We start from the raw sequence: 27,644 nt of genomic DNA, 5'->3' as shown, positions 1-27,644 counted from the left end.
ATTTTGAATAAAATATTGTTTATCATTTTCAAACAACAGACTTGTAATTATTGCAGCCAAATTCTGGTTTCACACTTCTACATCTGGTAAGAGACGGCACCGTCACGTTTTTATGAATGTTTCGGCCAGTTAGAAGGGGGCTTCACCAGAGTTTTGTATTTATTACTGAAGTAATCACCCCGATGCAAGGTACTTGCCATTTGTTGATAAACAACACGGGGATGCGGTCATCCGGAAATGTTTCACTGAAAATTTATTTATAAAGTTTATATTAACATTATGTTATTCGAGTTCAGAGTTAGTAACTACACCCTGTGACGAAATCAGTTGATGGTGGAGTGTATTTCAACGCAAACAGCGTACAAGACAGCTTCAGAAGCGGGCAATTCTAGAAGACTCTAGCAACAAATATAATGACGTCAAACGACACAAACCTCTGTCTAATCCACTCAAACTTCTCGATATGAACAGTGACACTGATAAATCAACACATAATGAACACCTGCTTAATACACGTGTAAGTAAAAATCCTACGTCAGGATCGCAAATTTGGTTTACTGGTAACCAGTTTCAGCCCATTACCGAGCCATCTTCATCTTCAGATCAATCTAAAATGTTGTTCCGTGTGGTTCAAATGGCTCTGAGCACTATGGGACTTAACATCTGAGGTCATCAGTCCCCTAGAACTTAGAACTACTGAAACCTAACTAACCTAAGGACATCATCACACACATCCATGCCCGAGGCAGGATTCGAATCTGCGACCGTAGCAGTCGCGCGGTTCCGGACTGAGCGCCTTAACCGCGAGACCACCGCGGCCGGCTGTTCCGTGTGTGGCATTCATTCATTATACATTATCGAGTTTATCATAGCTAAGTCGCCTTAGTAATGAAAATTGCTATGTATTTTTTGTACATGTGTGTGGTACAACGGACACTGTAACAACATCTGGTTTGTGATTAACGTTGTAAATTTATATAACCAAGTAAGATTTTCACTTTGAGACTAGGGCGACGTAGCTCTAAAAAATAAGACGATGAGTAATGAGTGTCATACACTGAACATCATTTAAGATTGATATGAAGATGGTTCGGTAATTAGCCGAAACCGGTGAGCAGTAAAGAAAATTTGCATCTTGACTCGGGATTTTTTCCAAACGTGTTTTCGAACAACAGATCGCACGTCTCCCTCGAACGACAGAGTCAGAGATTAACCTGCTTCATAGCTTGTTGGTCCACCTTTGAAACGCAGTACACCAGCGATTCTGGGTGACATGAATTCAATGGGCCCTTGGCAGGTTTCGGGGGGGGGGGGGGGGGGGGGGGGGGAAGCGGTACCCGATGTCTACGCAGAGGTCCGCAGCTCGTGGTCTCGCGGTCGCGTTCTCGGTTCCCGAGCACGGGGTCCCGAGCGGGGTCAGGGATTTTCACCTGCCTCGAGATGACTGGGTGTTCGTGTTGTCCTCATCATTTCATCATCATTCATGGGCGTGGCAAGATTGGCCTGAGCAAAGGTTGGAAATTTGTAAGGGCGCTGATAATCGCGCAATTGAGCGCCCCACAAACCAAACACAATCATCATCACCACCTTCATTATCATTATCATCATCTACGCAGAGGTAGCGCAATGCCCGTAAATTACTAGCCGGTGGTTTGCGGACGCGGAACTAATGGTCGATAGCATCCCAGGTGTGTTCCAGGAGGTTCAGATTAGGCAAATTTGGCAGTCCAGATGTCAATGTGAGATTACTATTTCGTTCCTGAAACCACTGTACTACGATTTTGGCCCTGCGAAGCGGATAGTTATCATTGTACAATTTACCATAGCCGCTTCAGGCGTGAAGGAATGCAAGAGGTCCGTAACAATGTTCACGTACTCCACAGCTTTCATAGTACTTTCGATTATTACCACACGTCCCGTGGAAGTCCAGGTGAATGTCTCCTCTCGTCTCCCCTCCTGCCCCCCCCCCCCCCCCGATCTAAGCCCTTCCCCCTCCCACAGTATAATACTGCCGCTACCAGCCCAGCCATTTTGCGATGCGTTTGTCGAGCAGCCGTTCGCTTGAATGACAGCGTATCCAGAAACGATGGTCGAGCTGGTTTAGTGAGAAACGTGATCATGCGACCAAGCGAGAAGTTTCCATTGATTCACTGTACAGTCCTGATGATACTGTTCTCACTGCGATGTTGACTGATGTGGGGAGAATATGGGAACCCCGGCCTAAAGGTCGTCTGCTGCGGAGCTCTACTATTCAACGACGTGCGCCTTATGGTGTGCTCGGAAACACCTGAGCCGGAGTTTTATTCTATAGTAGGTAGATTAGAGGTTACTTAGCGTCGATAACGAGGTCTCTACAGACACAGCACAAGCTCAGGTTAAAAGAAAATAGGGAAGGAGATTGGCTGCGCCCTTTCAAAAGGACCATCCCGGCATTTACCATCGTCGGACGGGAACTTTAAATGCTTTCCATAGATACGACAGCAGCAGGCAAACAGCAGGCAAACAGCCGGCACGCTATGCTGTTTCCGAGAAGCAATCATGCGTCGTGCCATAATCTGTCGACGTCGCTATGTCAGTGGATTTCCGAATTTGAGGCGCATATCTTCGCTAGAATGAGTGATTCCTCGTTCTTTTCTGTTCCTCTTATACAGGTTGTTTTGAACTGTAACAACTGAACATCTATAAGAACACGCACAGTACGGAAATATGTTCTACATAAAAAGTTAACATTTTCCAGGGGGACATGTATGTGATAAAACTAGTTACCGTTTGAAGCTCCGCCCACAGCCCCCAATGATGGGGGTCAAATTTTTATTTGCAAATGGAAACTCCAGACTTTTATTGTAGATTTGTATTCTACACAAAAAATACCTACAGTTTACCAGAAATACTCGTACAGTTTTTCATTCGTGGTGTGTGGCGCTGTAATCAACAAAACTTCCTCCAGTTTTTGCAATTAAGAGCCGAAACCTTCATTTGTGTGGCCATAATGTCCATAATTGCTTTACAATTCTTGAGGGTATTTTTGTTTTGTCATTGCAACTACAAAAATCCTTCACCCCTTCTGACAATCCCCCCACTTCCCCTGCCCCACTCACAGATTCATCTCACTTCTTGCTCCTCACACACTCCATCACACTGGTGTCCACTCACTATGGTTTCTCCCTACCCTACACCGAAAAAAACCATCATTATTCCTTCCCTATTCTTACACAGTATATATAAACACACAGAAACATAATTAAATAATCTAATAACAAAAACAGAAAGGTGGTTGGTCAAAGATAAAGCAGTGGAAAGGTTATGCTGGCAACACTACAAAACACAAACCGCAACACTTACTTAAAAGTACAAAAGCAGAGTACAGTGGTGAACATAATAGTGTGTTGTGAAAAACGTAAGAAATGTATAGTGCTGCATAACAATTAAAAATGAGACCAAAATTATGAGTGTCTAGCGCAGAAAAACAACGATATGCCAGCAGACGGCATTTCGAAATGTAAGCAAGACATCAAGCGAAAATCACCGTAAGTACGAAACAACATATTCTTGACGAACTGTTTTTCGATCTAGAAGATAGTCAAAATGTAAATAACTTAAATTACAGGCCACTGATGATGCTTTACCTCAATAGAGCGAAACGCATCTGGTGGAAAAAAATAATGCGTTTTTGTAGTTGCAACGACAAAACAAAATACCATCAAGAACAGAATCATTTGATAATAAATTACATTTTCGATAAAACTATAAATTTGTTGGTTCTAAATGGCTGATATTATTAATAACATTTAATTTAGTTTCTCATATTTGATTTTACAGTAAAACGTTTACGTTTACACATTTAAAAGTGTGGCAACAAAGTTACTCTCAACGTTCACACATCATGAGGATGCTTGATTTCCTGAAGTCCCCTCGAATTTCGCAATCAGATTGATTTCTGTGTGTTCTTCCGCCCAACCGCCGTAACTCTCGCTTCATCTGCCGCGAATGGAAAAAAAATTGTTTCAGATAAATCCTAGGTATTTTCTAGCGTGTAGTCGGAATCTGCAAGAAGGGTGGTTTCCATTTGAAAATAAAAGTTTGACCCATCCAACAGGGGACGGGGGGAGGGTAGCGGCCAGTCTTAGCAGACATACATGTCCCCTTTTCACCTCTAACGTTTTTTTCATACGATACATATCTTTCGCGATATTTAGTTGTTTCAAGTTATTACAACACTCTGTATACTTCCCTTACCGCGTGCCCGCAGCACCCTCAATGTCGACATCCAGTCTTGCGGTGGGCGGCAGTCATAATGTGCTGCCTTACAATTATAGGGACGTCTGAAGATGGAGTTAGATAACTACAGAAACAGTAACAGAATTTAAGTACGGTGGTAACTAAGGACAGCTGATTGTGAGTGGAATATTGGAAACATTTACTGCAATCTTAGACCTTATCAATTACATTACTCGCCTGTTTGGAACGAACGCAATTACTTTCTGCAACAGTCTGATTACTTTCTGTATCTCTCACGCAAGAGCCATACAAAGATGAATAGGGGAAGGGAAAAAAAAACGCTGTCATTATACCGTAGCTAACTTGTTCCAACAGAACCGACTCCACGGCCTACGAACAGCGCGACAAGAAATGCGGCCGTCCAAAGAAGTCGCCGTCTAGAAGCGGAGAAACTTGAACGCGCCTCCCCTGCGACGTAATAGCGCCGTAATGGGAGTTGTTTGCTGCGGCGGAGACGCTTCGCCCGGCGCTTACGCCGCAATTAGCGCCAGGACGCCGGCCGCTCGCTGGCGCCGCCCTTTGATCCGATTGCTGTCACGATCCGTCAGCCGCACTGCGGCGATAAGCGACCACTAAAAACTGTGGAAGGAAGGCCTGCGCCTGACATAGATTGAAATAAACTTCGCCGGTGACGCAGAGCAGAGCGGAGCGGAGAGGAGCGTGTCCGTGGCCGGCCGGGTCGTTAGCTGGCCGGCAGCACGCCGCTCTGCCCATAAAAATACAGCAGCGGTGCCGCGACTGGAATCTTAAAAGTCGCAGCTGTCGCTGGCAGTTCCCACGTCGCGACAGCCAGCTGCTGTGTAGCCGTGGGATTCCTGGCCGCACCCGTTCTGCCGCGATCGGACTTCGAACACCGGCTATGTCATTGAGAAACCGGTTTTCCTGCGGCTTCCGGGCGGATGCCGTCGCGGCAGTTTACTGAATGAATCTCGCAGTGGCTTCCGTCCCTGGAGGGACGTTCAGTAAGTAATGCAACACAGTTTTTCCTCGGCCGATTTCAGTTGAAAAAATGCGAAATTTGTTGTGGGCTATAGTGGAATATTCCTGCTTCAGCCCTGATGATGTCATGAAGTTCTGGTAGGTGACGGCGCTAAACGTTGCCTTCAAAATGACGCCTGTAACGGAGGTGCGTTTCAAGTTGAGAGCTGTCACTGACAAGGGGAAGGCCTCAGACGGCCAACAGATAAGGCCTCAGACGGCCAACAGATAAGGCTCAGATTTGGCAGGTCGCTTGTGTACAAACTAAAACGAAGGAATCTAAGATATTTTTGGGTCAACACCCCCACGTTTTTGAGAAAATCACCCCTGAAGGTTATGACGAGCGATCGACTCAAAATTGGTGGGATCGATAGATAATTGTAAATACAGCATTTTTCATCATCAGGTATAGGGTCCGAAAGCACATACTTTTCCAGAAATCGTGGTAAGAAACTTTTACAACTGTTGCGTCTGTAGCCACATGGTTAACGCCTATCGCCGACAGCGCCGATAGCGCAACGGCAAAGGAAACTGGCTGGGAATCAGAAAACCCGGATTCGAATCTCTAAGAAACCTAGCGGATGCTATTCTTTTCGTTTGTATTTTTCTATATCTCAATTGATAGGGACAGGAGGGTTAACAAGGTAAGTAAATCAATAAGGAATGATAATAATAAGGTAGGCAAACTAATTTCCCAAACGCCGTGAGTTAGTATAGTATTAAACTTTTAAGTCTTGTCACATGAAAACAACTCCGAGTTAAGTGCTGCGACTTCCTCACGAGGGATCACAGACAGCCAACCGTGCGACGCTTGTTTACAGCGAGGCACGGAATAGAATGCACGCAGGGAGAGTTATGTTGTTCCGATTGCCTCTTCGTCATATCATAGAGAAGGAACAGTGTAGCTGTCGAAAGATTGCATTTATTAGATGCTCTTGGTGCCGTGAGTATATTTGTTTCGAATGTTTATATGACAAGTACCATCCATCTAGTTGTTCGAAGAAAAGTGAGGACACGTAACAGTGACTGAAAGAGCCATTGTGAAGTGACCTGGAGTAACATTTTAGTTGTTTACTATCCCAAGAGGTTTGAGAAATTTATTTGCCTACCTTATTATCATTCCTTGTTGATTTACTTACCTTATTAACCCTCCTATCCCTATCAATTGAGATATGGAAACATACAAACCAAAAAATTACATCCACTACGTTTCTTCGAGACTCGCAGCCAGTTACCTTGGCCGTTGCACTATCGGTGCTGTCGGCGAAAAGCGTTGACCATGTGGGTACAGAAGCGGCAGTTGTATAAGTTTCTTACCTCGATTTCTGGAAAAGTATGCGTTTTCGGACCCCATACCTGGTGATGAAAAATGGTCTATTTACGATTATCTATCGATCCCGCCAACTTGGAGTCGATCACACGTCATAACCTTTAGGGGTGATTTTCTCAAAAACGCAGGGGTGTTTACCCAAAATATCTTAGATTCCTTCGTTTTAGGTTGTACACAAGCGACCTACCAAATCTGAGCCGAATCGGTTGGCCGTGTCCGAGGCCTTCCCCTTGTGAGTTTCCTTTGGCGGAAAACCAGAGCATCGCAGATATTCATAGGTGCTTGCAGAATGTCTACGGAGACTCGGCAGTGAACAAGAGCACGGCGAGTCGTAGGGCGGGGAGTGTCATCACAGCAACGAGGCCGCGCAAACCCGTCTGATCACCGGCGTGCCAGTCGGCCGCACACAGTGGTGACTCCAGCAACGTTAGAACGTGCTCACACGCTCATTCGAGGTGATCGACCAAACACAGTTAAACACCTCGCTGCAGAACTGGACGTCTATGTTGGTAATGCTCGCACTCTCATCCACCAGTTGTGGTACTCAAAGGTGTGTACCCACCGGATTCCTCGCCGTCTAGCAGAAGGCCGTAAATACAAACGAAGATCCGTCTGCGCCGAATTGCTCGTACGTTACGAGGCTGATCGTGAGAATTTTATGTCGACCATCGTCGCAAGCAATGAAGTATGGGTTCATCACTTCGAATTGGAAACAAAACGGCAGTCCATGGAGCGACGCGACGCCACACCACCTCTCCTCTGAAGAAAAAGTTCGAAGCCGGACCGTCCTTCGACGACGGTCTTCTGGTACCCTGAAGGGGTTATTGTATTATATGTCCTTCCTCATGGTACAATGAGGAATTCTGAGGTGCATTCCGCTACCCCCAGGGAGTTGAAAACACGACTTCTGCGTGTTCGCCGACACAAAAATGCAAACCAACCTCTCCTCCATGACAAGCAACCGAGAGCAGCTCACAAAACTTCATTGGGCTGTTCTTCCTTATCCACCCACCAACCCTGACCTCGCACCTTTCGACGTCCATCTGCTTGGCCCAATGAAGGACGCCCTCTGCGGAAAGCAGTACAGGGAGGTTATGATGCAACAAGACATTGCCTCTGACATCGGCCAGTGAAGTGGTGCCACGCGTGCATAGCGGCCCTCCCAGTAAATTCGCGCAAGGCCGTCGCACTGAAGGAAGATTATGCTGAGAAATAAGGGGCCGGCCGGTGTGGCTGAGCGGTTCTAGGCGCTTCAGTCTGGAACCGCGCGACCGCTACGGTCACACGTTCGAATCCTGCCTCGGTCATGGATGTGTGTGATGTCCTTAGGTTAGTTAGGTTTAAGTAGTTCTAAGTTCTAGGGGACTGATGACCTCAGATGTTAAGTCCCATAGTGCTCAGAGCCATTTTTTGAAACATAAGGTTTTGTAGCCAAAAGAGTGGGAAATAATATGGTCTATTGTTATCTTGAATAAAACCAACTTTCTTTCAGAAAAAAATGTGTTGCATTACTTATTCAACGCTCCTTCTACATAGAACATCTAGCGCTTTTAGAGAAAGCTTCCTTGTGCCAGCTGCAGTGCTGGTCAGACTAGGAGCAGTCATCTTCATTTCCCATCTCGAGAACAAAAAAGTTACATTTTTTATTTATTTGCAGGTACATGTCTGCAGTGCTGGTACACAATGAAATCATTAGGCCATAGAATACTAAAACGCCGCTAGAGGAGCCGAGACGAAACGGAGAGCTCATTCTGGATGTGGAGTAAGGTAATTCGTTTCTTCATTTCAAGTCTATGGCTACAACGCACCACCTTATGACAGTAGTTATGAGGTGTAGACGATTCCATTGTGATGAAACACGTCTGAACTATGATGAAGCGGTTTCTCAATTACTTGTGAAGAACCAGGGTTAGCAAGAATAGTTGTCTTCCAAGACCTGCTTATTACGATGGAGGCGATAGTGGGCAAATGTGAATCAGTAATGGGTCAGTTGTGAAAAGAACGTACAACACGTTGAACATGACAAAGGTCGCCGCCCATGTAACTGCCGCGACTGCTCACGGGTGGTCAGAAATGAGCTCCACACGCTCGCTTTAAACTCGCCAGCCAGCCGCTGTGACCGTGCGATTCTAGGTGCTTCTGTCTGGAACCGCGCGGCTGCTGCGGTCGCAGGTTCGAATCCTGCCTCGGGCATGGATGTGTGTGATATCCTTAGGTTAGTTAGGTTTAAGTAGTTCTAAGTTCTAGGGGACTGATGACCTCAGATGTTAAGTCCCATAGTGCTCAGAGCCATTTGAACCATAAACTCGCGACCGTGTCCTGTGACGTCGTCTCCGAACTCGCCCTCTCCGTTTGCCCGTAGTCTCTACTCTTGAGTCTCCGCCGCTGCCCACTCGTCACCTGAGTCTGTTGTCGGGTACAAGTGGACTCGACTCGCCCAGAAAGGAGAGCGGTTACACTAGTTCGCAACTATAATCGCGCACTCGGGACATTCCCGCTACAAACGCAACCGTTTTGAATGAAATTTCCGTCATTAAACTGCCACTTACTATTCACGTATTGTCCAGTGCAAGTTGGGGTGTCACAAAATGTCCGACCTGCCTAAATGAAAGAAGGAAGTTGCATAGCAATATAACGATTGCTCGGTTAGCAGTGAATAGTGTTCTGTTTATATATACATTTGTACAGACAAAGCATTTTCGAAGATTATTGTAAATTTAAATGTGTAACAATTACGCTGACATAAACTTTCGAGGCGTTATCGATTTAGTGATGACAGTACCAGAAAACATGACAGTAGGATGATGTGTAGTCTGTAAATGGTGATTAATTACTAAGATAAATTACAGAAATGATTGATAAGCTACACAACACGTCTTTAGCCCATGAACGCAAGGTACCATGACGAAATGAATACAGAAATATTCCTCTTTTTAGTCGCAGGGGTATAACAGTGACCTAGCTTTCGTTTGACGCAGAACATATGTTTTCTCATGGTGGAGGTGGAAAAACAAGAATACAACCATTTTGCTTCCAATGGACTGAATTTAAATCTTTTTCGTCTGCAGCGTGGATTATAGCATCCAACTTACTCCAGCAATCACTTCTCATCTAATGGAACTCATTTGCACTTGTGTACTTTGCACAAATTGATTATCGCTTACACCCTTCACGGTCTCACAAAACAGCTTCGTTAAAGACCGTCTGGTGCCGAAACGGCTCATTTCGCCTAGTTACTGCTACTTTATGGCAACAAGATCGTCCACTCACTTTCCGCACTAACAACACATCACGACTAGCCTTACACTCCCGCCTACTTCGGTAAGACAGGACGGATCGACGAGTTTGAAGAGACCGCAGCGCCACTGTTCAGACTCCGTCATACTCTCTCAACTACAGCGAGTACTAAGGAAGCAATTTAGCACCCCTTGCTTTGTGAAGTATGCAGTCCGAACACTGGATTCGTACTCGGTCCGTTTCTGATCTCTACTGCTCACCAATTCACAGAACTTGTCCAGCAGAGGCGGCAGCGAAAATGTTGCCGCTGCTCGAGGCCAATCCAGATGACTTTCGTAGCCTGATCACCATGGAAGCGTGCTGGGTGTACCATTATGACCCTGAGACAAAGCAGCAAATGTATCAATGGAAACATTCCGATTAACGATCGCCGAAAGAGGTGAAGACCAGTTATCGTCGGGGATGATGACACATACTGCTTTTTGGGACTGCCACAATGCAACACTAACAGATTTTAGATTCTGCTATTAAAGAGCAAAGCTCCACGGGGGTATACTACCAAAATCTAACTAGGATACGGGAGGTTCTCAAGAAGAAACGTCGTGGGAAGCTGCCCAAAGTGTTTCTTTACTCCACAACAGTGCCCCAGCTCATCCGCCTAGCACACACTTCCAAATGCTACTTCTTCGGGTTATCAAATTTTGCCTCTTTCCACTTTCTCCTGACATGATAACCAATTATTTATCTTTCTTTCCTCGGGTGAAGAAACCATTGTGCGCCAGGCATTCCAGAAAGACGACGAATTTATATTCGCGGAAGAATTGCTCCAGAACAGCCAAAACCAAGCTTCTACATCCAAGGTCTCATCAATTTATTCATCGTTGGGAAAAAGTGGGCTGACGCCAACTTCATTTTTAGCTGTCATAGCTTCGTTTTTTAGAAGTGATAAAACTTTATGACTACTGTTACTGTATTATTTTTCGGTTTCACCTATATGAACTACTACCCAGACTGCTCTCCCACTGTATTTCACTGCGCTACAAATCATCTGGGTACTAAGCCAGCAGTGTTCATTGATTCGCAGTACCGCATAAATTTCAGAGTATTCATCGTGTGTAAACTACGCAGGCAGCTTAAACAAACGCAGGCGGTGCCTAGCTGACTGTGTGTGTGTGCAGAACTTCCTGTGAGGAAGGAGAACAGGTGCAGAGGCGCACTGTCGAAACCTCCAGCAGGGCGTTTACCTCTGATTTGCAAGTCCTACCCAGTGCTCTCTAGCGGGTCTGTGAGAACTTAGTACTTGGACAGAGTCTTATCAGTATTACCATACCTTCCTGATGTCAGTGGGATCCAATGATTCCGAAAGTGGTTTACGTTCGCGAGTTTCTCTTGAAAGAGGTCAGTTTTATTTCTTGGTCCTCCAACGGCGTCAAAGTGCAGTCGGAGATCCGGAGAGGAAGCAACAGCAAATACTTGAAATAATGGACTACTAACAGGAATTCGAGACGAAACGTCTCTAACGAAAGAGTCTTACCAGAAGAAAGGACACGTTTCTCGGCAACAGCACGGAGGAATAGTCAAGCTGGCGTAGGAAGGAGCACTAGAGGTGTAAGTAGTCGTGCTGTAGAAGCGTACGAACTCGGGGGCATTGTTGAGTTCAATAGTTGCACAGAGATGAAACGATTAGCACGTGACAGGTGTATACGCCGTGCAAAATGTGAGACGGCCGACATATCGTCAGATTTCAGGAGGTATGTAATAATTGCAATTCAACATAAGGCAGTTGGTGGCAGGTTGAATACTACTGAACCACAAGTTCAATATGCCATGTTTGCAAAATATTTACACAAATTGTTTACAGAAGAATGGAAAACTGGCAGAAGCCGACCTAGGGGACGAACAGTGTAGTTTCCGGAGAAATGTACGAACACCCGTGGCCATAATGGCCCTGCAATTTATCCTGGATGACAGGTTGGAGAAAAGCGAACGTACGTTTAAAGAAAGCTTTTGTTAATGCTGAGTGGAGTACACTGTTTGAAATTCTGAAAGTAGAGGGATGAAATACAGGGAGGAAAGGCTTATTTTAAACTAATGCAGACCAGCCTAGTTATAACAGTCAAAAGGACATGAAAGGGAAGCCGTAGTTGGCAATGGAGTGAAACCGGGTTGCAGCCTACTCCCAATGATATTCAGTCTGTACATTGAGCAAGGAGAAAAGAAAACCAAAAAGAGATCTGGAAATTAATTGTTCAGGAATAAAAAATAAAGACTTTGTGGTTTGCCAATCATAGTGTAATTCTATCAAGGTTAGAGCAATTGAACGGGAAGGATTTGTGTTAAAGTGAGGTTATAAGATAATCAGCAAAAGTAAACCACGGAGATGGAGTGTAATCGAATTAAATCGGGTAAGACTGATTGAATTACATTAGGAAACGAGACACAAAGTTTCGATCAGTTTTGCAAATAGAACAGTAAAATAATTGATGGTCGAGGTACAGAGGATATAAAATGCTGACTGGCTGTAGAAAGAAAAGCTGTTCTGAAGAAGCGCACTTTATTAGCATCTAATATCAAATTCTGTGTTACGAAGTCTTTTTCGAAGGTACAGTGAATCACTTTTATATTCGGACACTACGATATGTTAAACTTGTAGCATCATAAGTTTAGACGTAACAGAACAAACAAAACGTATAACCACGTATTATATTCCATGATGTGTCTTGTAAATAATAGCATAAACTTTATTAAGGTAACGTACTTAAGTTCTTTTATAATACTATTTAAATACAACTCGGCGCTTTATTCACGTTACTCTAATATTCGGACACTTTGCAAAACTAATCATTTCAAGACAAAATTTTTTGGAACATTTAATGTTTCAAAATCTTGTCGGGTAGCTGTTCTGTTTTATCACTTCTTTCAAACGCTGCGGCATACTGCAAATGATCTTTTTTAAATAGTACGGATGTAGACTGTTCCACTCTTCTTTTAACCGACGCTTCAGAGTTTCCTTGGACGATACTGGTGTTTTTCTAATACGTCGCTCCAGTTCTCCCCACACGTTCTCAATGTATTGAGATTTGGTGATTCAGGTGATGGTTGTAAACCTTTGGGGCAACTGTCCAACAAATATTCCTGCACAATGTGAGCCTTATGTTTCGGGTAACTGTCCTGGTAAAACCTGAACGTGTTTGATATCCACATGGTTTCAGCACTTTTCCGTAAATTGTTCTTTAATATATTCAAATTCGTTCTTCTTCCGCCACACCGCGCTTCGTCCATCCGACCCAAAAATGTTAAATTTTGTTTCGTCGGCAAAAATGACGTTTCACCAAATTTCATCCTTCGTAATAAATTCCCTGGCAAAGTACAATCTCTTCTTTCGATTCTGCTCATTCACATCAATTTCAGATGGAAGTAGGCTGCGGTAGTTATGCAGAGGTTAAGAGTCTTGCACACGACGTACTAGGATGGAATGCGGCATCAAACTTGTCTCCGCACGGAAGACGACAACATGTAATGTTTCCTCCTCATGTAAAATTTTTGGACAAGTAAAATGTCGGTGAAAGAAGAGAAGTTTCACACGGTCGAAGGAAGGAAACATCACATGGTCGACAGCAAGAAATGGAATATATGTGGTCACGAAGTTTAGAAATGCTGCAAGGAAGTTTAAATAATTTTCTTACTGAATGGTGTTGTAAGCAGATCAACTCTTTTTCACGTGAGTCTGAATTCAGGCCCAGAAGTCGTCTTTGGGAAGTAGCAAATTTGGTGACATTATCGTCGTCGTCGTTTTCGTTGTTGTTTTCAATCCGAAGCCTGGTTTGAGGCAGCTCTCCATGCTACTCTATTCTCTGCAAGACTGTAGATCTCCAAAGAAACTACTGCCACTTACTTTCTTCTGAATCTGCTGACTGTATCCATTTATTGGTCTCCCTCTACGACTTTTACTCACCCCTCCCACACTTCCCTTCGATACTAAATTGGTGATCCTTGATGTGTCCTACCAACCGATCCTTTCTTATAGTCAGGGTGTGCACAAATTCCTTTTATTCGAATTCTATGTAATACCTCCTAGTTAGTTACGTGATCTATCCCTCCTATTCATTGTTAATTGCAAAGAAATGATATGTACAGTAAAATAATTACAATCGCACTTCGGCAGAAACATATATTGCGGATTCGACTTACAAATAAACACGAATAACCGACGACTTCTAACCGATTGAAAAGACTGAAAAATGTTTACAAAATACTTTAGTAGCCAGAACGACAGGTTATTCACTCAGCTACTGAACTAAAATAGTAAATTTGTTTATTATTATTATATTATTATTATTTGTTTCCTTTCTCAGATGTTACGTCTGGTTAAAAATGGAACGAGAGGCGGACCTTGATCAAGCATGACTTCCTTTTAACTGTACGGTGTATGTTACATTGCATTTAGGAACTTTCGGGTAATTGAACATGTATCAATAATTACAGATTTCTGTAGTTTATATACGTTTGGATGTAGCTGTATTGCGTAGATGTACTGGTTGATATTGTGTAGTATGACTCCTGTAGTTGATAATATAATTGGTATAATGTCAACTTTATCCTGATGCCACATGTCTGACTTCCTCAGCCAGCTGGATGTATTTTTCAATTTTTTCTCCTGTTTTCTTCTCTATATTTGTTGTATTGGGGATGGATATTTCAATTAGTTGTGTTAATTTCTTCTTTTTATTGGTGAGTATGATGACAGGTTTGTTATGTGGTGGTGTTTTATCTGTTATAATGGTTCTGTTCCAGTATAATTTGTATTCATCATTCTCCAGTACATTTTGTGGTGTGTACTTGTATGTGGGAACGTGTTGTTTTATTAGTTTATGTTTTATGGCAAGTTGTTGATGTATTATTTTTGCTACATTGTCATGTCTTCTGGGGTATTCTGTATTTGCTAGTATTGTACATCCGCTTGTGATGTGATCTACTGTTTCTATTTGTTGTTTGCAAAGTCTGCATTTATCTGTTGTGGTCTTGGGATCTTTAATAATATGCTTGCTGTAATATCTGGTGTTTATTGTTTGATCCTGTATTGCGATCATGAATCCTTCCGTCTCACTGTATATATTGCCTTTTCTTAGCCATGTGTTGGATGCGTCTTGATCGATGTGTGGCTGTGTTAGATGATACGGGTGCTTGCCGTGTAGTGTTTTCTTTTTCCAATTTACTTTCTTTGTATCTGTTGATGTTATGTGATCTAAAGGGTTGTAGAAGTGGTTATGAAATTGCAATGGTGTAGCTGATGTATTTATATGAGTGATTGCTTTGTGTATTTTGCTAGTTTCTGCTCGTTCTAGAAAGAATTTTCTTAAATTGTCTACCTGTCCATAATGTAGGTTTTTTATATCTATAAATCCCCTTCCACCTTCCTTTCTGCTTAATGTGAATCTTTCTGTTGCTGAATGTATGTGATGTATTCTATATTTGTGGCATTGTGATCGTGTAAGTGTATTGAGTGCTTCTAGGTCTGTGTCACTCCATTTCACTACTCCAAATGAGTAGGTCAATACTGGTATAGCATAAGTATTTATAGCTTTTGTCTTGTTTCTTGCTGTCAATTCTGTTTTCAGTATTTTTGTTAGTCTTTGTCTATATTTTTCTTTTAGTTCTTCTTTAATATTTGTATTATCTATTCCTATTTTTTGTCTGTATCCTAGGTATTTATAGGCATCTGTTTTTTCCATCGCTTCTATGCAGTCGCTGTGGTTTCCAATATGTAATCTTCTTGTTTAGTGTGTTTGCCCTTGACTATGCTATTTTTCTTACATTTGTCTGTTCCAAAAGCCATATTTATATCATTGCTGAATACTTCTGTTATCTTTAGTAATTGGTTGAGTTGTTGATTTGTTGCTGCCAGTAGTTTTAGATCATCCATGTATAGCAAATGTGTGATTTTGTGAGGGTATGTTCCAGTAATATTGTATCCATAATTTGTATTATTTAGCATGTTGGATAGTGGGTTCAGAGCAAGACAGAACCAGAAAGGACTTAATGAGTCTCCTTGGTATATTCCACGCTTAATCTGTATTGGCTGTGATGTGATGTTATCTGAATTTGTTTGGATATTAAGTATGGTTTTCCAGTTTTTCATTACTGTGTTTAGAAACTGTATCAATTTAGGATCTACTTTGTATATTTCCAATATCTGTAGTAACCATGAGTGGGGTACACTATCAAAGGCTTTTTGGTAATCAATGTATGCGTAGTGTAGGGACCTTTGTTTAGTTTTAGCTTGATATGTTACCTCTGTATCAATTATCAGTTGCTCTTTACATCCTCGTGCTCCTTTGCAGCAGCCTTTTTGTTCTTCATTTATAATTTTGTTCTGTGTTGTATGTGTCATTAATTTCTGTGTGATGACTGAAGTTAATATTATGTATATTGTTGGTAGGCATGTTATGGGGCGATATTTAGCTGGGTTTGCTGTGTCTGCTTGATCTTTAGGTTTCAGATAGGTTATTCCATGTGCAAGTGTATCAGGGAATGTGTATGGGTCTGCAATGTAACTGTTAAATAACTTAGTTAGATGTGAATGTGTTGAGGTGAACTTCTTTAGCCAGTAATTTGCTATTTTATCATTTCCAGGGGCTTTCCAATTGTGTGTAGAATTAATTGCTCGGGTGACTTCATGTTGCAAAATTATCACTTCAGGCATTTGTGGTATCATCTTGTATGTGTCTGTTTCTGCTTGTATCCACCGTGCATGCCTGTTATGTTGTACCGGGTTTGACCATATGCTGCTCCAGAAGTGTTCCATGTCTGTTATGTTTGGTGGATTGTCTATTTTAATGTGTGTGTTATCCATTGTTTGGTAAAATCTCTTTTGGTTTGTGTTGAATGTTTGGTTTTGTTTCCTTCTATTTTCACTTTTTTTGTATCTTCTAAGTCGTTTGGCCAATGCTTGCAATTTCTGCTTTTTTTCATCTAATTGCTCTATTGCTTCTTGTTGTGAGATTTTACCTAACCTTTTTCGTTTTTTGTCTGATATTTCATTTCTTATAAATTGTGTTAGCTGTCCGATGTCTTTTCTCAGTTTTTCTATTCTGATCTGTAACCTGTGTTGCCATGCTGGTTTTGTGGGTTTCTTCTGTGTGTTGGTTTGTTCTGATCTCTGCCTAGTGTGTATATTTAGTGTAGTGAGTGCTCCTATATAAACCAGTAGTTGTAACTCTTCCATAGTTGTGTTTTCATTTATTTTGTTGTGTATGATTGTGTTGATAGTTTTTATTGTTGTTTCGACTTGTGGGTTATTTGGCGGTCTATGCAAGAATGGTCTAATGTCTGTATTTGTGTCTTTGTATTCTATATATGTCAGCTGAAATTTCTCTTCTATATCTAACACGTGTGTCTCTTCGTGTTCTATTTGTGCTTGTTCTGGTGGCTGTGTTAAGATTTCGTTTTCCTCTGATTGTTTAATTGATGCGTGTTGGTCTTTGTTTGTTTGCTCTGGGATGTTTGAGTCCATTACTGTGTTTTCTTCTTCTTCTGATTGCACATTATTTTGTTCCAGTATTTGTTGTACTTGTTGTTTGATGTTTTCTAATTCTGACTGGGGTATCCTGTTATTTTTGATTATTACACGGATCTGATCAGCTAGTCGTTGTTCTGTTAAAAATTTTAATTCCGGGTATCTGGTAATAAATGTTGTGTATACTTGTGATCTGTATCCAGTTGTGTTGGTTCCTAGGTTTGTTGCTTGGTAATAACAGAACATGAGGTGTCGATTAACTTCATCTGACCATCTCATCCTCTGTCTTTGTTTTCCTTCTAGGGTGGTTGCAGGAAGCATATCCTGCAAAACACCTCTATTCGGATTTAAATCATTTTCCAGTTGGCTAGCAGTGTCGTTACCATTGTGGGCGGGCATAGGGTTCAAGCGTCGTCCCCGACCATGACGGCGCTTGTCCGAGGCTTCTTTAGTTCTGTCCTGAACCAAGTAATCACACTAAAAGGGGGGTTAGCCCTATTAGTGGTTTGTTCTTTTCGTCGCCTTTTACGACTGGCAGAACATACCGGAGGCCTATTCTTTTCCCGGGCCTCCACGGGGTTTATTATTATTATTATTATTATTATTATTGTAACAACTCTCGTTATAAAAATATACATCCTAATGTGGGGGCTGGAAGGAGGAGGAACAGACGAACAGTATGAAAAGCAGTTCGCTTATCTTGACAAAATTACACCAGAAATAACATATATACCTAAAACATTTAGAAAAGTCAATATTCTGCAATGTAATCAAGTTTCTAATATCGCCGAAATATGTTTTGCTTCAAAAACAACTGCAATAACAAGGACAGGAGAAGGCCAACATCAAACAAGTCAAAATACTGATGATTTATAAGCAAACCTGTCGATGGGTGCCTCAACAGGTGTAATGGGGCATTCAGTGGTAATATTACTTCAAAGTATGATTAACCCAGAAATCAATTGGTAAGCTTAAGTGTCGATATGTGACGAATCTTTTAGTGTAGATTTATCTGACGAGATTTCGTCCTCGTAAACCGTGCTTCTGATCACGATCTGCTTAAAGATAGGTTTGCCGTCGTCGGACCTGAATCTCCAAGCAGAACGTTTGGTGCCGGGAAAGACGCCGTGCCGAGAGTTTCCGCCACCGAGGGAAGTCGTTAAACGGAGACGTGCCGTCTGGTCGGCTATTAAGCCAAACAGGGCAGCGCAGGAGCCTCCTCGGCTGCTCAGCGTGGTTGCAGAGCAGACGTAGCAGCTCTCCCAGAATAGACGGCCCGGCGCTAGGCTGCTGACGGCAACGAAGTGCAAATCTGGAGCCCTGAGGGCGCATGCAACCTGCAGCGGCGCTTGTCGCAGGAAGGGGGAACGCTGTACCGCGCCTCTATAGCCCCTGTCTAGCGTGGGACCGGTTGTGTTTACGGTCATCCGAGATTCGCCTTTTAAGGCTTAAGAGGCCAATAAAATCCTCGCCCTTTCCACGGCGTCCGGATGCCGCTGCAGTGCGTGCGTGGCTACCCGAGGCAGACACGCAACGCTAGCGTCTGGACCTCTCGAGCAGGGGGTCAACGAGGACGTCGTGTGCCAACTCCGGCACCTGTTGTGAGGCGTGCCCTCCTTACGCCACCTGGCTCGTATTTCGGGGGGTTACTTCAGGTTTACCCTTCGTGACCAATGGCCTCTTCCTCCCTGTATCAAACTCAGCATTAATGTAGTGGTCGGTCGGGGTCAATAGCCCGTGTCCCCTTAAAAACACACACACACACACACACACACACACACACACACACACACACACACACACACAGAGAGAGAGAGAGAGGAGAGAGAGAGAGAGGAGAGAGAGAGAGGGGGGGGGCAGAGAGAGAGGGGGGGCAGAGAGAGAGAGAGAGTGGGAGGGAGAGAGAGAGAGAGAGAGAGAGAGAGAGAGAGAGAGAGGGAGAGAGAGAGAGAGGGAGGGAGGGAGAGAGAGAGGGAGGGAGGGAGGGGCAGAGAGAGAGAGAGAGAGAGAGAGAGAGAGAGAGAGAGAGAGGGGGGGGGGGAGGGGGGGGCAGAGAGAGAGAGAGAGAGAGAGTGGGGGGGGAGAGAGAGAGAGAGAGGGAGGGAGGGAGGGGCAGAGAGAGAGAGAGAGAGAGAGTGGGGGGGGGGAGAGAGAGAGAGAGAGGGAGAGAGAGAGAGAGAGAGAGAGAGAGAGAGAGAGAGAGAGAGAGAGAGAGGCAGAGGGGGGGCGAGGCAGGAAATCATGTGGGGGGAGAAAAAAAGTTAGGCAGCATTTAACTGATTTAATTTCAGTCCTGCAAAACATTGTGAACCACTGCTGAACTTTTGCATCGTTCCTTCATTTTTATAATTGTTTAAAATTTTCCTGTTTCTCTGTGTCTTTTTTATTTTTGGTTGGGTTTAAGGGCGCTCAACTGCTGAGGTCATTAGCGCCCAGTCACTGTTGTTTGAGCACATGGAATCTGGTAAAACTCAAGGGGATGGAGGGGGACACCAGAAGGACCCGACAAAGATGCAGACAAAATAAGTAAAAAGATTAAATGTCCTTGGACAAGCCAGTTAAAGTTATAAAACGCAGAATACGAGCAGCTGCTCGAGCGTCATCAGCTAAAACATCCGGTAAAGTAGATGGCAGGGACAGGACAACACGAAATTGACTAAAACGGGGACACGACAATAAAACATGGCGCACTGTTAATGCCTGACCACAAGGGCACTGCGGGGCTGGGTCACCGGAGAGCAGGTAGCGGTGGCTAAACCGGCAATGCCCAATCCGCAACCTGGTCAGAAGGACCTCCTCGCGCCGAGATGGTCGGGAGGATGTTGTCCAAGCAGTTGGTAGCGGTTTTACTGCCCGGAGCTTGTTGCCTTGGAGGGATGACCAAGCATCCCACCACAACGACACAAGCCTCTTACAGACATCCCCACGAACGTCGGATGACGGGACACAATGGGAGGCTGGCCGAGGCAGAAGGACTGCAGCCTTGGCTGCAGCATCCGCAGCCTCATTCCCAGGCACTCCCACATGTCCGGGAACCCACAGAAAGCTGACAGAACCACCGTTATCAGCCAAAGAATGAAGGGACTGCTGTATCCGTTGTATCAAGGGATGGACCGGATAGGGAGCTTCTCTGTGTCAGCCAGTATCAGTATCTGAAGGGAGGTCCTGCCCCCTCACCACAGGCATTTGCGAACATATCTAGCTAGCTGACTGGCGATTGGAAATTTTATGCCGTCATCTTTCTAACATAACAAAGTTTGGTGGAAGAATTTTTTTTTCTGCAGCCAGGAATCAAATACGTCATCTGGAGCTCTAACGCCAATTGCGCGAGAGCGTTACATAGGTTTTCAGAGATCGTTAAATAGTATCTTTAGACCGAAGGTGATTCCCTTCTCTGGGACAACCTTGTCAAACCTGTTCTTCGATGTAGCCTAATGTAACAAGACTGAGCTCTCAGAAAGAAAAATAACATAGTAAATTAATATGAAATCCATTCGAACTTCGTAGTTTATTTCTCACATACTGCCTGTTATCTTCCAAGTACTGTTCTTTGTATAAATTTTTTGTACAGAATTCAGCCAACTGTGTTCTCGGATAGACAACGTGTTGCCATGACCAACGATCACTTACCGTCACAGCGCTCATATACAGGAGAAACATACCATTTGAATTTTTTTGAATGTCTGCTGGACTAGCTGCAGTTTTTTTACATCTTTGAGATGATTATAAATACAAAAAATATATTCTAAAGGCTGTGAAGCAGAAATTGCCAAGATCGTCGCGACTGCTGTTTACATATCACATTTTGCTCTTTCCAATTTGTGGAGTGAAAGATATAGCGTAAAGCATAAGCAGCAGAACTATTTTCAGTAGTTTTAGTACGCTATCACACAAGATTTGCATTCACTGACAGAAGCTAGTCGTTTTCTAGCTGATCAGCCCTTAGTTTTGAGACGACTAAGAGTAGGGTCCATCTACAATAAAACAGTAAAGACATAGGCATGAAAGTGTGTTAGAATCGGTTCTCCTCCGCTTTTGCATTGTTCAGCAGATAGTGTGGATATGGTAAAACGGAAAGTGTAATTATTTCGCCTTAAAATACTTCACGCACAGACGTAGGAGAACCTCAAAAAGGAAGAATTCAAGCGTACGGCGGTGGTGTTTACAGAAGCTATTAAGTGAGCTGATAAGGAGGTCCTGTACAGAATCAGCAAGGACAGAATTATGTGGGAAGTACTGACGAGAAAAGGAACAGGGAGACAAGACATGTTAAGACATCAGCGAACAACTTCCATTGTACTGCAGGAAGCTAAGGACAGCGTAACCTGTAGGGGAAGGCAGAGATTGTAATGTATCCCACAAATATCTGAGTACGTTCGGTGTAAGTGCTGCTGTGGAAAGGAATTATTTCCAAGCTGACCTCATACTTCAGGAAGAAAAAAGCACATATGCAAGATACGGGATCCAGCAGTCTATGCTTTGCGAAAATTTGGGCCATAATTCTGACAGGACGCATTTATGACCAGAACGTACAGATATATATAACTATTAGCTTTAAAATCCAAAGACAATCACATATAGCAGCTATGTTAATAATTGCGCTACGCTACTTCTTTAATGACATGATTCGTTTCATTCATTTATACAGCATTTATGAACCACAACATAAAAATGTTCGAAGTAAAGAGATCTCTGGCACTAGTTACGGGTTAAAAACAGTGCACCTTGGCACAGTGAACAAAGCACGTTATCGATGTCAAAACAGTGTTACTCTGCTGCGCCAACGGCCTTGCCGCAGTGGTAACCGCGATTCCCATCACATCACCAACTGAAGAGCTACTTTACTGAGAAATAGCGGTTCTGGTCACGAAAACTGGCAACGGCCGGGAGAGTGGTGTGCTGAACACATGACCCCCCGTCATATCCGCATCCAGTTGCGTCTATGCCTAACGGCAGAGGATGACACGGCGGTCAGTCGGTACCGCTGGGCCTTGCAAGGCATGTTAGGACGGAGCTTCCTCATTCTGCTGTACGCACTCCTGCCTTGGGCGGTCGCAGCGAGGCCGAGCGGGTAATAAGCATACAGTGCGCACGAAACTTAAAAGTTGTAGCTTCAGAAGATCATAAATGCGTCCTGTTAGAATTTTCTCCCAAATTTTCGCGCGGCATAGACTGCTGGCAGCCGATACATCGCAAGTCCACTTTTTTCTCTTTAAATATGAAGTTCGTGATGTTTCCTCGTGAGATTAAGAGGTTCGCACACGAGAGGAAGTTGTGGCGCACCGCACAAAGCCAAAAGAAATTCCGGTCGATATCTGGACTATCTGGGATTGCCAAAATACAGATGGCGACTCCCAAAATCTGACGTGGTCCCGAACGAAGTCCGTCAAGCAGACCACTAAAGCAGATTTTTTAGAACGACCACCGCAGGAGGATTTCAACGGCATCAGAGTTACATGAAGAACGACGTGTTTGTGCATGGCATACAATAGCGCCGCCGTGTCCTGCGCACGAATTCAGCCAATTTGTGGTCGAGAAAAAAAGAAGGGGACGAAATACGGCGCCGCTTTACTCGCTGCGGGCTAGTGATATATGCATGACAGCAGTCGGCGCCAACTTGTCAATATTTCAGGCGAGCGCAGTGTCGCGCCGGCCCATTGCAGATCGCGGGAGCTAAGAGCCGAGTCGCGCCCTAAATCCGCCGCGCCCATGAATATTGGAAACAGCCTAGCGACGGCGGCAGCGGCGGCGACGGCATAAAAAGAGGAGACGGCGGCAACGAAGCGGCCGAAATAAAATACTGTGCCGCTAGCAGCATAACCTAAACAATACAGAAGCGGCAAAGGCGAGGAGGGAAGCGCTGCAAATTATTGCCGCGAGGGAGGCAGCGCCGCAGCGGCCAGAAAGAGTGCGGAGTGAGCCGAGGGGAGTTTCGCAAGGGGCGCGCCACGCCAGCAAGAGGGCTGGATGGCGCGGGAGGGAGGGCAGGGGGAATACGGGAGGGGAGCGCGCGCTGCGGAGAAGCGCCGAGTGCCCAAGCATGGCTTGCTCCTGAGGACATAGGGTCGCATACGCGGTCGAAACGTTCTATGACAAAAGTAAGCCGATTTCAATCCACGAAAAAGGGTAGTTATCTTCACTTTGTTGTTGTTGCTGCTGCTGCTGTGGTCTTCAGTCCTGAGACTGGTTTGATGCAGCTCTCCACGCTACTCTATCCTGTACAAGCTGCTTCATCTCCCAGTACCTACTGCAACCTACATCCTTCTGAATCTGCTTAGTGTATTCATCTCTTGGTCTCCCTCTACGATTTTTACCCTCCACGCTACCCTCCAATGCTAAATTTGTGATCCCTTGATGACTCAGAACATGTCCTACCAACCGATCCCTTCTTCTAGTCAAGTTGTGCCACAAACTCCTCTTCTCCCCAATTCTATTCAATACCTCCTCATTAGTTATGTGCTCTACCCATCTAATCTTCAGCATTCTTCTGTAGCAATACATTTCAAAAGCTTCTATTCTCTTCTTGTCTAAACTATTTATCGTCCATGTTTCACTTCCATACATGACTACACTCCATACAAATACTTTCAGAAACGACTTCCTGACACTTAAATCCATACTCGATGTTAACAAATTTCTCTTCTTCAGAAACGCTTTCCTTCCCATTGCCAGTCTACATTTTATATTCTCTCTACTTCGACCATCATCAGTTACTTTGCTCCCCAAATAGCGATACTCCTTTACTACTTTAAGTTTCTCATTTCCTAATCTAATTCCCTCAGCATCGCCCTACTTAATTCGACTACATTCCATTATCATCGTTTTGCTTTTGTTGATGTTCATCTTATACCCTCCTTTCACGACACTGTCCATTCCGTTGAACTGCCCTTCCAAGTCCTTTGCTGTCTCTGACGAAATTACAATGTCATCGGCCAACCTCAAAGTTTTTATTTCTTCTCCATGGATTTTGATACAGCGAAAAAGAAAGCTTCGCGATTCTGGCTGGATTTTCTTTTCTGTAAGTTACTGGTCCCCAGGCACAACCCATACTGCCAGCCACCCTGTCTTACGAGGAGTGATACAAAGCAGCGATTTGTTTATTGCATGCGACAGCACGCTTACCTATGTGTTCCTAAACGCCGCGCATGAAAAATAACAGTATTTCCAGTTCTCATACATCGGTTTCTATTGGTGATAAAAATGTAAGGTCAAGTGTTCTGGATATTCCCTGCGATAGGGCCCATTTGTATACCCACCGGAAGGATCGTCTTAGTGTCACTATCCTACACTACACGATCAAAATATGAGTATTACACACTTTCTCAGACTTGGACCAATAGACAAAATGTGTTAGTTGTTTTGCATTTTATGTATTCTTTGGTGGGTTGATGGGATATACGGAGATCGAATTAGTTCATGTGCGATTCCTCGGAAAAGCCAAAAAAGGATTTTCTTACTGTACTTTCACCGTAAGCTGCGGACCAAAACCTAGCAAAGAATCCCAAGATGGCGACACACAGCAAATGGCTGAAATTTTTACGATGTATTCCGAAGATCCCGATCTTTAACAACCTTGAAATTTTTTTTTTGATCAGGTTACCCTCCATTCAGAAGCTGTTGCACGCAGCGAGCGTTACTTTGATTTGTAAATAATAGATTTCAGCTATAAGTCGTCCTTTGGAATTTTTATTGACAGAGCTAGATTTCAGCTATAAACTAGCCATTCTCAATGCACTATCCTTTTTTGGTCAATGCATGTAATGCCTGTTGGTCTGGCTTTGTACACAGATGACGAAAGAATTAACAGCAGCCCTGCTATTTATAAATATTTTTCTGCTCTTCTTCAACCGCAGACAAATATAAGTGAGATGAACGAAACCTATACTCACCTGATTGTCCACTTTTCCTGTTGTGGACTTATCTTTGTCACCCCTTTTTTTGTGTTATTATAACGTAATGCACACTAAGGAACATTGTCGAACATGATCGTATGGTGTACGGGGTATGCATGAATATACGTACCTCCTAATGTATGAACACTGTACATTCACCGGTCAGCATTACTGTGACACTGTTCTCCTTCAATTTATGACGTATCAAAAAATCGTAATTCAAGTAATCTGGCGGATCTTTTAGAAGTATATTCTACATGAATTATGACTGTCTAAGACATTTCTAAATACATATTTTTTTCTGCAGCGCTTTTAAGACCACAAAATGTGATTTAAATCTAAGAATACAAAGGCGATTGCTTCCATATTTCAAAGTACTAATCCAATTGAAAGGGTCCTGTCTACATTTACAGTCTACAAGTACCAACTACTTGTTGCTTCGACAAAGCACTCCCCTTCCCTCCCCCACCCCCGCCCACACACACACATCACACTGATCTGCAGAAGTTAAGAAAAAAGCAATTTTCGCAGAATGTGTCACTACCAAGTGACACAGCTCGATGTAAATATTACCATACGTAGAAAGAACTGCTGTAGTATACCAATGAGACGAACAGAAATGACATCTTTATTCAAAGACAGCAGTCACACTAAAGTCCTCACGATTTATGATGGTTTCCTGGACATTACTAAGGGCAGGAGATGATTCTCAATAGGGTGCATCATCGTCGCGTACTGCGATGCATGCCCTGCTACGTAGGCCCTTGTTGGCCACATGGTTAGTGAGGACTTGTTTTGGTAGGATGTTCCATTCCTCCAGTACTGCGGTTGACAACTGCGGCAGGGGCCTTGTTGCATCCCACACGTGCTCGATATCATTAGTCGAGTCATAAGTCGAGGGAACTCGATATCATAAGTCGAGGGAACGGGCTGGCCAGTGCAATCGCCGAATATCCTTTCGTTCAAAGAGCTGGTTCACCACCGCTGTTCGGTGCGGACTCGCATTGTCATCTATAAAAATGAAATCGGAGCCGAATGCACCCCTGAAAGCACGCGCGTAGAGAAGAACAGTGTCACAGTAATGCTGACCGGTCAGTGTACCGTTTTCAAACCCAGAACACCATACGATCATGTTCGACAGTTTTCCTCAGTGTGCATTACGTATTGCCCCTCTCATCATATGAGGGTACGTGCAGAATCACCATTCAGAGAAACTGCTCTCATTCGGGAAGAGCACATGAATCCAGTCCTCGGTGATCGAGGCCACATGCTCTTCGCACCGCCGAAAATGGTGCCGCCGATGTACCATTGTCAACGGGACACTACATTCTTGTCATCAGCGAAGAGACCAACCCCAGGCAGTCTTCGTGCCACTGCGGAGCCCGAGATTTGTGGCTTGCAGTCCTGTTAAACGTGGTCCTAATTCCACACATCGTTTGACGTGGGTCCCTTCCTGCCTGTTGCACAATGTAGTCAACTTCTGCTAGCGTAGCTGACCGTTGTCGACCACTTCCTGTCCTTTGGGCAACAGTGCCTGTTCTTCGAAACGCTCATCAAACGTGTGAAACAATGCTGTGAGCAATACCAAACTCCTGAGCAACAATCGTTACATTTCGTCCTTCCCGTTTCCAGACAGTTCTTCCCAGAGTTACAGATGATGTCTCCGTGCCATGTTCCAATGAAGACAACCGCCACAGTGCACGGCAACTGTTCGCTGCTTGACACACACTTTGTCTCCCCCCGTTCCGTCAAGGGGCTCGTGTTGCGGAGCCAGCCCCATTTGGCGCTATACGGTAATCTGATGCCGTGTGACGTCGGGCTTCCTATGCACAATTTTGTGACCTCTGCTAACTTGCTTCCGCATTTTCTGTCATATCTATGTATTAGTAAAGAAAAAAAAAGTGTGACTAGAGCCTCCCATAGACCGTTCGCTGGGTGCAAGTCTGTCGATTTGCGCGTCGATGGGGATGAAATAATGATAAATAAGAGAACACACAGTTCCCGAGCGGAGAAAATTTCCGACCCAGCCGGGAATCGAACCCGGCCCCTTACGATTGACATTCAGTCACGCTGACTTTTTTTTTTTTTTTTTTTTTTTTTGTGAGGGATCAGGTCACGGGCTGGCGGAGGCAGGGAGGGTAGGGGCCGCAACCCGAGGCCTTCCCACCACTATGTCTCCACCCTCCCTTTCCAGGGACTGTGGACCAAGGCATGAAAGGGATTTGAGGCTTCTTTTGGGCTATTGATTTTTATTGTCTTTCATAGGTGCTAAACACAATACACAGAAAGTAAAGGTGCCATTCACCACATCCAAACGTAAAAAAGGCTCCTAACGCAGTCTATATTTAAAGAATTCACTAGAAGAAAAAAAAAGAAAACAGGACCCTGCAACGGCCCTGTTGGCGTGTATCCA

General features: G+C 44.0%; 1 protein-coding gene across 1 annotated transcript in view; it reads left to right on the top strand.

The window, feature by feature from the left end:
• LOC126155304 (testis-specific H1 histone-like) overlaps positions 1–23,099 on the top strand; it is a 44,054-nt gene extending 20,955 nt beyond the window's left edge. Inside the window, exon 2 of the mRNA XM_049916219.1 lies at positions 23,003–23,099. Coding sequence (XP_049772176.1) covers positions 23,003–23,099 — 97 coding nt within the window. The remainder of the gene's footprint in view (positions 1–23,002) is intronic.
• The last annotated feature ends 4,545 nt before the right edge of the window (positions 23,100–27,644 follow it).

This window comes from Schistocerca cancellata, chromosome 2, assembly GCF_023864275.1.
Source record: "Schistocerca cancellata isolate TAMUIC-IGC-003103 chromosome 2, iqSchCanc2.1, whole genome shotgun sequence".
In the NCBI taxonomy this organism is placed as follows: Eukaryota; Metazoa; Arthropoda; class Insecta; order Orthoptera; family Acrididae; genus Schistocerca; species Schistocerca cancellata.
Note: the sequence above shows the minus strand (reverse complement) of the source record. Positions and strands in the feature narration are given on the sequence as shown.